This window comes from Bos taurus, chromosome 24, assembly GCF_002263795.3.
Source record: "Bos taurus isolate L1 Dominette 01449 registration number 42190680 breed Hereford chromosome 24, ARS-UCD2.0, whole genome shotgun sequence".
Taxonomy (NCBI): domain Eukaryota; kingdom Metazoa; phylum Chordata; class Mammalia; order Artiodactyla; family Bovidae; genus Bos; species Bos taurus.
Window position 1 is genome coordinate 42,297,520 of NC_037351.1, and position 12,826 is coordinate 42,310,345.

Sequence of the window (12,826 nt, forward strand, 5' to 3'; positions counted from 1 at the left end):
AGTCTGCTTGTAAAAAGCACATTTATGCACAGGAAAAGCACTGGGAGAATACAGACCGAAAATGAACAGTATTTCTGGGAGTTAGGATTATTTTTTTAAGTGTTTTTCCTGATTCTTTTTTATACTTTCCCAAACAATCACCAAAAAGCATCCTAATGATAAACAAATCAATTCAATATTTCTATAAGTATTCTAAATATATTCTAAAAATAAAGCTAACCTTCACCAGAAAGCCTATTTGAAAGCTTACAAGAAGACAAAAACGACTTGGATTGTTTTGAGGACAGCCACATCCGAAGCTAGATACATGGACTGGAGTCTCTGTGGTTATGAAATTTGTGACAAACACCCACGCAGGATGACTTTTTCTTCCTGCTTGTTTGCAGTTTGTTTTCTGCCAGCTCAGTTGGTGGATAGCAATGTGTTGAAATTACGCCTTAAGAAAAAGCCAGCATTTAAAATACGTAAATTTCCAAGCTTTCAAAGGCTAGAAGGCAATGTCCTACTTTCACCAAGTTAATGGAGGAAGAAACTACAACAAGGCAGCTCACATGCAAACGTATGTGTACACACACACATGCATATGTGTATATATAAATGTATATATATTGCATTGCTTAGCACAAACTATACTCTGATAAACCACCCAACTTCTAATGACTCTGTAAGAGTATGGCAGTGAAGCTTTTAAACTTTTTAAAGGTATTATCTTCAAAGTGTCTATAATAACTTACAACCATAATTTTAAGTTTGAGGCAATCCCAATAAAAGATAAAGATGGTAAGTTATTACACTATTAGGACTGCTATTATCCACACACTTGGTTGGCAAGTCTGGTTTACCACCTGTTATAACTAGTGAGCTAATAATGGCTTTTACATTTTTAAGTGATTGGGAAAAATCAAAATAGTATTTCATGAAATGTGAAAATATTTTGAAATCCGAAGTTCAGTGTCCACAAAGTTTTGCTAGAACCTAGCCAAAACCTTAAAATCTTGTACAGGGCTGCTTTTGCACTAAAATGGCTTCTTGGAAGAATTGTCACAGAGACCATGGGCCTGCAAAATCTGAAATATTTACTAACTGATCCTTTACAGAAGAGGTGTTTTCAAGGTGGTTCAGAATAGTCTTTGTATTTCCTATTATCAGTCTCTAGATGGCAGAAAAGAGCCTTAAATTGGGGTATATGGAGTGACCACACCCCCATAGAAGGTATACAACTTAACATTTCCAATTAAATCATCCCTTCAAAGTCCAACAGTGCAAAACTTTTTGCTCTATGTGTTCAATAAAATAAAAAATTAAACTTCTAGTAGAACTGAAATATTCATTTAGTCTGGAACTAACGATCTTGCAACAGTAAAATCATTTTTCTCTATGTGTTCAATAAAGCAAAAATAATATGTCTAGAAGAAACTAAAAGACTCACTTAGCCTAGAACTAATGTCTGCACTGAAATTTTGTATCTATCCACTTCTGCTTGAAATAAATATTATGTAAATCCACATCATTAAAGAGACTTCTCAGTGCCCCCCAGCTTTATTGAGGTACAATTGACATGTGAAATTGTAGTATATTTAAAGTGGACAGCATGATGATTTGATATAAGCATAGACTGTAAAATGATGCATAGCACCTCAATCAAGTTAATAATCACTTCACATAGCTACTCTTTTTCTTTTCTTGTGTGTGGTATGAAGGTTTAAGGTCTATTCTCAGCATATGTCAGTACAATGTTATTACAATGCATTGCTACTACTACAGTGCCCCTGTATACAGATCCTCAGAGTTACTAATCTCACACCTGAAAGTATGTACCTTTTTCCACCTCTGCCTACACTCCCCACCCTCCAGCACTTAGCAACTGTCTGTTTTTTTAGGTTTGACTTTCTGTTTAGATTCCACATAAGGGGTGAGATCATACAGTATTCATCTTTCTCTGACTTATTTCACTCAGCACAATGCCCTCCAGGTTCACCCAGGTTGTTGCAAACAGCAGGACTTCCTTCTTTTTCACGGCAAGTAACACTCCCCGTGTGCTGCGCTTAGCTGCTCAGTCGTGTCCAACTCTTTGCGACCCCATGGACTGTAGCCCGCCAGGCTCCTCTGTCCGTATAATTTCCCAGGCAAAAATGCTGGAGTGGGTTGCCATTTCCTTCCACAGAACATTCCTTATATATGCATACTATTTTTTCTTTTGTCATTCGTCCATCAACAAACACATAGGTGTTTCCATGTCTTGGCTCCTCTGTTTTTCATGTCCTTGAATCCTAAAGAATTCACCCCGTATCTTATAAACCAATGACATTTTCCCAGATAACCACATACAACCATGCACCTAAGAACTAACAGGAAGTCTGTACTATCAGCTAATAACCAGTGAATATTGAAATTTCCCCATTTAATTTCAAAAGGATTTGTCCTTAAACTGAGATGTGATCCAGAGTTGGGCTTCTCATCTGTCTGCAGGCTTCCTTGCTTCTCCTTTGAAGTAGGACGGTCTCTGCCCACACCCTCCACACACACTTCTTTTTCAGAATGCTGGTTTTTTAAGAGACCAGGTCGCTTCCCTTACATTCTACAGTCTGGATTTAATGACTGCTTCCCTGTGGAGTCAAGTAAACCACATTCCTGCCCCTTATTTTTCCTGGAAATTGGAGGTTAGGTCTAAAGCCTTAACAATACAATGTCTCGTTCCCCATACTGCATCCAGCCTAGAAGTCTGAAAGGTCAAGGGACCCCACTCTGGTAAAGTTTGTTTGGATCAACTGGTCAAGGTGCTGACTACCCCAGAAGGGGCTTTTCCATTTGCAATTAGCAAATGATCAGCAAGCTTATACTCTGTCATCCTTGCAAACAATCTTCATCCCACAAACTTCTTTAAGTCATGGTTTCAATTTGTGAATAGATTTAAGTATCTCATGAAGAATTGGTAAACAGTAGTTTTCTAATTCTAGCACTCCTTTCCCTGCATTAACTAATGACATCCTGTAAGGAGGAGTTTTCCCTCATTAACTGAGAACAGCCTAGAATTCCTTCCAAAAAGTCAAAATAAATGCTGGGTTCTTTACCTTGAATTCTCATTTTCATATAAGACTTTGGGATAATAGTCAACTTCAACTGAAGCACATAAAATCTCTCTCTCTCTCTCTCACCTTTCTCTCTCTCTTGCTCATCCACACACACACACACACACACACACACACACACACACACATACACACACACCATGGACTCATGCGTTTTTACTTTTACATTTTTATGGTCACTCAGTTCTTTTTGACCCTCAATTTGTTCTCTGTTTGCCCTCAGGAGCTCCCTCCCACAGATGCTCTGACATGTTCTTCTTATTCTTTGCTGTAAAACATTCTCCCTGGTCTCCTTCCTCAACCGAGACCATGTATCTGCTCTTTGCTGCAAACAGCAGCTTCCCTCCACTTCACCCCAGCAGGACCCCCACCTGAAGCAACACCTCTTCCCTCCAGACTGTGGCCAATACAATCAAGGCAGAGACTGTGTCCCCATCCCCACCAAAGCCCGGCTGACCCACCAGTGGGCATCAGAAGAAACTTATCAGATGCTCAGGGCCCAGCAGGATCCTCCCAAGGGCTCGAGGATTATCTTATGGAATCATCAAATTGTCCAGCAATGCCTCTTACCTGGCATAGTAGTCGTTGGGGGGAACGGCTTCCTGGAAGAACTGGAACTGGTACAGATAGAGTCCGATCAGGTGTCCCGCGGTGAAGATGGCCAGCAGGACGCAGAGACAGCTGAACAGCAAGGGGTCAAAGGTCCGGCACCAGGACCACCAAGTGCACAGGCCCAGAAACACGAAGAAGTACACGGACGAGGTCAGAGAGGGCAGCATCATCCCTGTGGGGGCAGGGGTGCACGTGTGAGAAACGTGGAGAGGAGGAAACCCTGCACAGCTCAGCCTCCGTCACTGTTGGGGATGATGAGGAATGCCTCCTATGCTTGTAGTGAAATTCATCACACTCTCTTGATGATATCAGAATTAGTGCTATTTGTATTGTGGAAAAAAGTCACATGTAAAGTGAAATTTGTAAACGTGGGGAAATATCAGATGAGGAGAAATCCTACCCGTGGCACTTGAGCCCCAACAACAAACATTCACTTCTCCAACCAGTAGAATTTAGCATGTTTACTTGCCTGTTTCCATCTCTCTATTTCTCCCCGAGTTTTTCAGGAATACTGTATGTCCATTCTAACTGTCCTCGATAAAATTTTAAAATAATGATTTACTTTTGCTTGTCTGTTGACAAGGGTTCATGATAATATTGCATTCAGTGGCAGATAAAACCTCACTAAATCTTTGTCCTGCCCAACAAAATGTGATTTGCTCTATCACTAAAAGTGGAAATGTCAAATGAAATCATTCCTTCACAGGCATTTAAAAACTTGGCAGGGAGCATTTTGAAACAACTTCTCATTAAAGTCCTGAGTTACATTTCTTGAGAAATACTCTTCACTTTTCTAACTTTTAACTCTCCTATGGAAAAACAGTTGCTTCATCTCATGAAACTTCACAGAAGCAGGATGGAATAAAGTTTGCAGCAGCTCTGGGGCAATGGGGATGGGGCAAAGATGGAGATAAGGTTTTTATGGAAGGAGCAGCCTGCAGCCAACAGGGAGAGGAAGTGGGCGTGTGTGCTGCGAGATTACCATCTAACTGGGGAAGAAAAACATTCTATCCAGAAGAGTTAAATTAAGAGATCTAATGACTCAATGTAAACAGACAAGCTCCCGAAAGCCCATGTGTAGCTCTGGATGGGGACAGAAAAGGGGCCCTTGTCACAGATCACCACCCACAGGCTCTGAGAGAGGTGAACAGTGGTCCTGTTTGTCACGTAGAAAACAACGCCACCTAACTGCTAAGGGAAAAGACTGCTTTACAGAGGTTAACAGAAACCATCTAATACATAAAACCTACAACTGAACGGGAAAAGCTACGTGTGCGCGTGTGTGCGTGGTTTGTACACATGGCCAGTTTCACAAAAGCTACAGTTACGATTCTGTTGCGGCGGAATAGAATAGTTTCCTTCTTTCATCATTCGCCAGCTGGCTCCCTGTGCGCCCCAGGACTTGGAGGTTCTCACCTGATGAACCCAGTAAAATCGTCACAACAACCTTCCCCGCAGTGGTTATCATGTTGCCAATAAACTCCTTCAGCTTGGAGGCCACAGAGGCCAGCCTGCGGAAGAGTTTTAATTTCGCGCTTTCCTCCAAATCGCCTTCAGCACCGTCTCCTTCATCTAAGTCCTCTTCATAGATCAGGGCCTCTTCGGAGTCTATTTTTTCTCCTCCAGCCTAAATAAATGAAAAACAGAAAACACTGCAGTCTCTGCCTATCCACCCAGAATATTATATGGTTTCTAATTTACCAGTAGGTCAGTGAGGTGAATTTGAGAAATGAGGAAAAAATGCAGACTACCACTCAACCACATAAGCCCCCTCAGGTCTCTGGTGGTCCCTGTGTGAAGCCCAAGGAACTTTGATCTTTCTTCAAGGCATAAACAGGAAGCATCGCTAATCATAGGGTCCCTAACGGCAGGTCATCTCACCTACATGAGCTCATTTTATTTTACACACAGAAGCCAAGACTGTCTGAAACACCTATTCATAACTTAGCTTTCAGCAATCTGGGTTTGGTTCCCCAGATTTACTTAGTGTGCCACTAAGGTGATGGGAAGTTTGATGAATGGGCTTAAACGGAAAGGATGGGCCAGATCAGCGCTGAGGAAATCCCTTTTCTTTCTGGAGTTTATCTTTGTTCACTATTTTAGTATTTCCTGCCCGTGGGAGGACGAGTGGTCCCAGCTACTTGGCTAAATAAACAGTCGCTTCCTATCTCATCCTTTTAGAGAATTGTGCACGGGTCCAATCCCAGGCCATGTGGGACCTCAGGACCATCACTAGATATTCAGAAGGAAACACATGAACAGCACATACACACTTACATGGATTATTTTAAACTGTGTATACCATGGGCTTTTTTGTTCATTTTTAAAGAATACATAAGATTTTTTTTGGATAATTACAATCTTTCCCTGGAAGGGTTAGGATTTTTTTTTAAAGGAATTATAAATATAAACCATTCCCTTAAGACAAAAGGTGCCTGTCTCAAATGCAGGACAGGCTTCATCTTGAAAAGACAGCAGCTTCTGCAGAGTCAGACAACTCTGAGGCCCAGATCAGACATTGAGTCCAAGCAGTGCCCGTTTGCTTCATTTTCCCATTTTAAAATTTCTTTTTAAAAATTTTTATTGAATGAAAGATCCTTTAAACTCTATGGTGCTTTACAGTTTCAAAGATTTCACACATATGCTTTCATCTAATTCCATAATAAGTCTTTTTTCCCCTGCTGCTGCTAAGTCGCTTCAGTCGTGTCAGACTCTGTGCGACCCCATAGATGGCAGCCCACCAGGCTCCCCCGTCCCTGGGATTCTCCAGGCAAGAACACTGGAGTGGGGTGCCATCGCCTTCTCTACCCCACTACTAACTACTAGTTTGTTCTCTACATGTGTATGTCTGCTTCTTTTTGTTTCATTCACTAGCTTGTTGTATTTTTTATAGTTCACATATAAGTGATATCAAACAGTACTTATCTTTCTCTGACTTATTTCACTCAGCATAATGCCCTTCAAGTTCATCCGTGTTGCTGCAAATGGTATTATTTCATTTTGTGGCTGAGTAATACTCCATTGTGTGTGTGTGTGTATATATATATATATGTATATATATATCAATCACATCTTCTCTATCCATTCTTCTGTAGATGATCGTTTAGGTTGCTTCTGTGTCTTGGTTGTCATAAATAGTGCTTCTGTGAACACTGTGGTACCTATATCTTTTCCAATTAGGGTCTTTGTTTTTTTTCAGATATATATATTTATATATACATATATATTTTTTTCTTGATATGCTTAATTCAGAATTACATAATATTCACTGCTGGTGTCTGAGCGTCCATCTCACTGGAGGAAGATGGGCACAGGAGGCTGGTGCACAGCTCAGTAAGTGCTGAGTGACCTGAGGGCTTAGATCTGCTGTTTGCCTAGGTGGGTACAGGCCACTTGGGATTTACATTGGCTGTTAATGAAGCCAAGGCTACAGGATGCACTCCCACCCCTGTGCGCGCACACACACACACACACACACACACACACGAGGATGTAATCCTAGGCTATTCAAGTCCATATACCCAAATTGGGTTTTGCATTATACTGTATTTCATCATAGCACATTTGTACTTTTTCCAGAAGGAAGAAGAATGTCTCAGGCTTATGCGTGAGGATTTTTCAATCTGCTCAGAGCCCAGTGTGCATCAATGTCACTAGTAAGAGACAGAAGAGTACACATACTAGTAAGAGACACAAATAAGTCAGCAACTAAACATCTCACAGCGACACTTGCTATTCCAAGAATTAAAACAGAGTGATGTGATTGAGGGAGTCAGGGCGGCTATTTTAGATTCTGAGTTCAGGGAGAGCCTCTCTGAGGAAGTGACATTTAAGCTGAGCTCTGAATGTCACAGAGCCACCAGCCATGGGGAAATTCTAACCAGAGCCTTCCAGACAGCAGGAAGGGCTGGCCAAGCCTCCATAGCACATCCCCAGACCCACTTTCTCTTCCACCTGCTCTTCCTCCTCACTGTCAGCTGATGCCCCTGCATCCTACGTCGTAGAGACATGGGGGCTGAGCTCCAGTCAGTGCCAACACCAGCAGCCCCACCTGTGCACAGGTGCTCGGCCCCCACCTGGGATGATGGGAGAGCTACTGAGCTGCGGTACCAGGAGGAAAGCCCACCCCCACATCCCTGTATCACCCACAGAGGGAGTTTCAAAGCAAAATTCTCCAAGAGGTGGCTGGACTCAGAGCAGGACTTGCCTGATGCTTCACTTCTCTTGAACCCAAGCTAAGAGCACTCTGATCACCAACCACTCAACCCAGTAAGGGGGACAATGGGATCTCTTTCCCAGAGCAACTCCAGCAGCTGCAGTAGGGGAAGAGCAAGGGGGTCCTGCAGCCAGGAGGCTGTGCTGGTGGAAGAGGGGGTGGGGAGTGGAGCTGAAGAGGGTTCACGTCTTGGGCGAGCATCTCATAAGTCCAGTCAGCAGACCCCAGTTGGTAAATTTCACATGGTAGGGGGAGGGATGAAGGAGAAACAGAGGGAGTTCTTGTCTTTGTGGATGAGACCAGGATGACCAGTCACGGAGCAAGTTGGGAAGCCAGTTCTAAGGTGGAGGTATCACAGGGGCAGCTAGTGAGGAACCTGGAGTGTGGACAGAGGTGAGAATTGGAGAGGTCTACCTGAGGGTCACTGTCAAAGTGGGTTCTGATGAGGTGACCTGGAGAGAACATAAAGCTGCCTACCTGTTGGAGCTGCCACACCTGGGACCAGTCTCTCCCTCCAACTTTATCCTCATCTCTTGGCCCAGAAACATCACACACAGGGAACCATGCAGAGAACCTGGAATCCACAGGCTCTCTGCCTTGGTATGTGCTGTCCCCACACCGGGAAAGCCCCTCCCCAGCATCCAAGGTCCCGGCTCCCAGGCCAGCTTTCTTTCAACTTCTCCATCTCCCAAAGCTGAGTTGCTGTGGGGACTGATCCAGGGATGCTGTTGCTATGACACCCACATCACCACACACATGGGCATTTGTTGCTTAATACTACTTGTACAGCAGGTGGGCAACGTCCTAAAAATGCCTCTAGAGGAAGAAAATTAGTCCAAAACTTTCAGTCTCTACTTGACCAAGGAGACAAAGAGAGGGAACACAGCTAGGGTTGCCTGGGTCACAGTCAGAAACACACTCCTAACTTTCACAATAAATGACTTATTGCTCAATTACGGAATCGCTACGGATGTAGATTAAATCAGATAGAAATCTCCAGTCAAGAACCTTCTCGAGTTTAGATGAATGCATTTCCCCAACCTCTCCTGGGCGGGACAGGGACCCTGTGATTTTTATAAACAGACCAGTGTACTTAAGTTTTTTCAGCATTTTTGTACCAGAATCCCTGGGGCTTTCAGTTGAAAACACTTTCTAAACCTGCCAAACTGAGAGGGAGCCAAAAGTGAGCCCCACCATCCCAGCTGGGGCCAGAAGTGCCATTAGTCACGTCAGGCTGGTCTTCTCCCCGAAATGATCCATCTGGAGCAGCATAAACACCAACGCCCTGGAAGCCCCTCAGCTCACTCACCAGCAAGCAGGCTGGGCTGCTGGAGCTGAAATCTGTCCCCACATTGGAACTCAACTGGATCCTGGCCTTGGAGCTAAGAAGGAGTGCATGCTAAGTCGCTTTAGTCCTGTCTGACTCTTTGCGACCCCATGGGGTATAGCCCACCAGACTCCTTTGTCCATGGGATTTTCCAGGCAAGAATACTGGAGTGGGTTGCCACGCTCTCCTCCAGGGGATCTTCATGACCCAAGGATTGCACTCCCGTTTCCTACCATCTCCTGCATTGGCAGGTAGGTTCTTTACCATTAGCACCACCTGGGAAGGGATTCCTTCGTGGTTCATCTGGTAAAGAATCCACCTGCAATGCAGGAGACCTGGGTTCCATCCCTGGGTTGGGGAAGATCTCCTAGAGAAGGGAATGGCAACCCACTCCAGTATTCTTGCCTGGAGAAGCATGTTTAAACTTTGTCTTTCAGTTTCTTCCTAAGAAGGAGTAGCTGTAAATAAAGATTTATTTTTCTAGTTCCTGAGCTATCTTAGAAATGAAAGATAAAGAAAACCTTTATAGTTTAAAAAGCCTAATAAAACATTACATATCAGCATTGTCCAGGTTGAAGTCTATACCTTATGTAAAGAACTGTAAGTGCTTTGACTCATCTTCTTTAAAAGTCCCTGACTTCAAAATGTGCCAGATGTACATCAGGCAGCATCTCATGTCACGTGAGGACACTCCAAGTGCCTCGGAGTCAACTGGGTGCGAGGTCATGGTTCCCTAAGCCTGGACCCAAGCCTCCATGCCTCATCCCATCACCGCGTCCAGCCCTGCAGCCTCGTCCCCAGCAGTCAAGCATTAGCAGTTAGTCCCACTAAGTTTTGGACCAGGAAGACACCACCAATTACTTCTAGTAGAACCCAGACATTCATTTTCCCTTATCCCCAAGCACTAAATGAGTCTACCTGTCTTGGACTAAATCCAAGGCTCACCTGGGGCTCTTTAAGAGGCCAGATTACCAGGCTCCACCTCACAGTTCCTGAATCAGGAATTCAAGGAGCAAGTCCCAGGAACTTGTCTGATTAAAGGACTGCATGAGATGATGTGGAAGCAGCCAGATTAGAATCCACACTCTTCCTGATACCTGTGACCATGGACAAACTCATCCTACATAGAAGCCTTGTGTTTGAGTTGGATGCGAGGCAGACTCCCTTGACTGGAAAACACTGAGGTGATTTATCTAATGGAATTTTTTTCTGATTTCAGACAAACTTTAGATGTTAGCCCAGCACTCCTCAGACCGTGGACTCCATCCTCTTCTTCCTTGTGTCTTAAACCATGCTTGAAAAGATGCTTTGATGGGAGAGCATCAGGGGCACAGATAATGAGCCAGCAGATCCAGAAGCAAAGGGAGCATTTTCCTAAAATGTTGCAAGTTATTTACTCATTGTTTATTATTGAAAGTTAACAATTTATCTTCATGGAGTGGAGTCATCGCAACAGAAGAGTCCATGGAAGGAAGAGGCAAGTGCTGTGACTCATCACCATTGTCCACCATCCTCCACAGTGTCCCCATGGACACAGTGCCCAGAGAGCTCCGGAGCCATGCTGGCAGGGGTCACGTGCATCATGTAAGCCTATCGTGACAACATGGTGCAGACGAAGCCAAGATTTTTTTCTGTTACTAAGCTTGTTTTAGGAAGATTACTTTTCCAAATGTATAAGCACAAGTTAAATTGTTCCCTGTTCCATTTGGAAGCATGTACGCTTTCAACCACCTCCTATAGAGCAATACAAGTTCAATAAAGGAGGTTAAGACAGGCCAAGTTAGCAGGTAGCAACCCACTAGGCTATCCAGGACCACAGGCCTGGGGAGCTTTAATAAAACAATCCTGGTACCACCAAACATTCGCCTGCCTCCCAGAATTCTGACTGAACATATCTGGGATGCAGTCTGCACCTGGACCTTTACAAACTCCCAGGTCAAGGTCAGTTTAAGGTGGTGGGGAAGGAAGAGCCTGAACCCACCTCCTCCCATGGACATGACAAATATGTTCATGGGAGGACATAACTACAAATATGCAGTTACACATGGGTTGATTTTCCCCGGAAAGGACCTGAGAACTAGCTGAATATCTGGTCCACAGCAGAGGACAGGAAGGGCCACACCTACGCAGGCAGGGAAGGCACAAGGTTGAACTTACCCCAAGAGAGGTGAAATGCCCAGAGTGTGACACCTGCTGAGACTGTGTGTAAGGGACAGTCATTTGCAAATCCAAAGAGGTGTACTGCAGGGTGGGGGAAGGAAGACACTGCCCAGACACTGAGGCACCACTGTGCTCCCACCTAAGTCAAGTCATTCTCCCCCTGTCTCCCCAAAGCAAGGGAGCAAGTCCAGCCCCCACACCCTCTGGCTGAGCCCAGCAGGAGCATACACAGTGCATATGGAGACATGCCCTGGTGGCCAGTAGGACTGGAGACCCTGAGCCCCACAGGACAGTAACAACCGGAGAGAGCACTCTTATCAAGCCACCACCTCCAGGCACCACAGGCCAGCAGACAAACACAGCCCCAAGCTTCTTGTGAAAAAGATCCATCTGTGGAACCTAGAGCCTCAGGTTTCCCTCACACCTGGAGGTGAAGGAGGGGCCCCCGGGAAAGTGAGCCATGAGATATCATCCTCGAACCCCCGTGGCCTTGGTGCTGCTCAGCCAGACTCCAGAAGGAGCTTGTGTAACCCTCAAGAGTTCCAATTTCTGCAATTGTTGCCCAGAGGACACCTCCAGACTCTACATCTGTAGAGCAGCTGGGATTATAATCGTAGCTCTGGGACTGTATGTGTCTCCATGCTTTAGAAGCTGCTGCTGTTTGAAGCCCTGGCTTCAACCTGAGTGCTGAAGGAGAATCTCTACCCCATCAAGCACTGACAGGTCTCAACATGCCCTCAACAATAGGGCTGCTTCAGGAATAAATTAGGTATATCAGTTCAGTTCAGTCGCTCAGTCGTGTCCGACGCTTTGCAACCCCATGAATCGCAGCACGCCAGGCCTCCCTGTCCATCACCAACTCCCGGACTTCACTCAGACTCATGTCCATCGAGTTGGTGATGCCATCCAGCCATCTCATCCTCTGTCATCCCCTTCTCCTCCTGCCCCCAATCCTTCCCAGCATCAGAGTCTTTTCCAATCAGTCAACTCGTTGCATGAGGTGGCCAAAGTATTGGAGTTTCAGCTTCAGCATCAGATCTTCCAATGAACACCCAGAGCTGATCTCCTTTAGGATGGGCTGGTTGGATCTCCTTGCAGTCCAAGGGATTCTCAAGAGTCTTCTCCAGCACCACAGTTCAAAAGCATCAACTCTTCGGGGCTCAGCTTTCTTCACAGTCCAACTCTCACATCCATACACGACCACTGGAAAAACCATAGCCTTGACTAGACGGACCTTTGTTGGCAAAGTAATGTCTCTGCTTTTCAATATGCTATCTAGGTTGGTCATAACTTTCCTTCCAAGGAGTAAGTGTCTTTTAATTTCATGGCTGCAGTCACCATCTGCAGTGATTTTGGAGCCCCCCAAAATAAAGTCTGACACTGTTTCCACTGTTTCCCCATCTATTTCCCAGGAAGTGATGG

At 44.8% G+C, this 12,826-nt stretch overlaps 1 protein-coding gene across 3 annotated transcripts in view; it reads right to left on the bottom strand.

Annotated features, from left to right (window-relative positions):
• The window catches only part of PIEZO2 (piezo type mechanosensitive ion channel component 2), a 252,900-nt gene that overhangs the window by 98,321 nt on the left and 141,753 nt on the right, over window positions 1-12,826 (bottom strand). For all 3 annotated transcript variants that reach the window (XM_003587787.6, XM_059881054.1, XM_059881053.1), the window contains exons 6-7: window positions 5,118-5,328; window positions 3,660-3,873 (exon numbers count right to left, since the gene is read on the bottom strand). In XM_003587787.6, coding sequence (XP_003587835.2) covers window positions 3,660-3,873; window positions 5,118-5,328 — 425 coding nt within the window. The remainder of the gene's footprint in view (window positions 1-3,659; window positions 3,874-5,117; window positions 5,329-12,826) is intronic.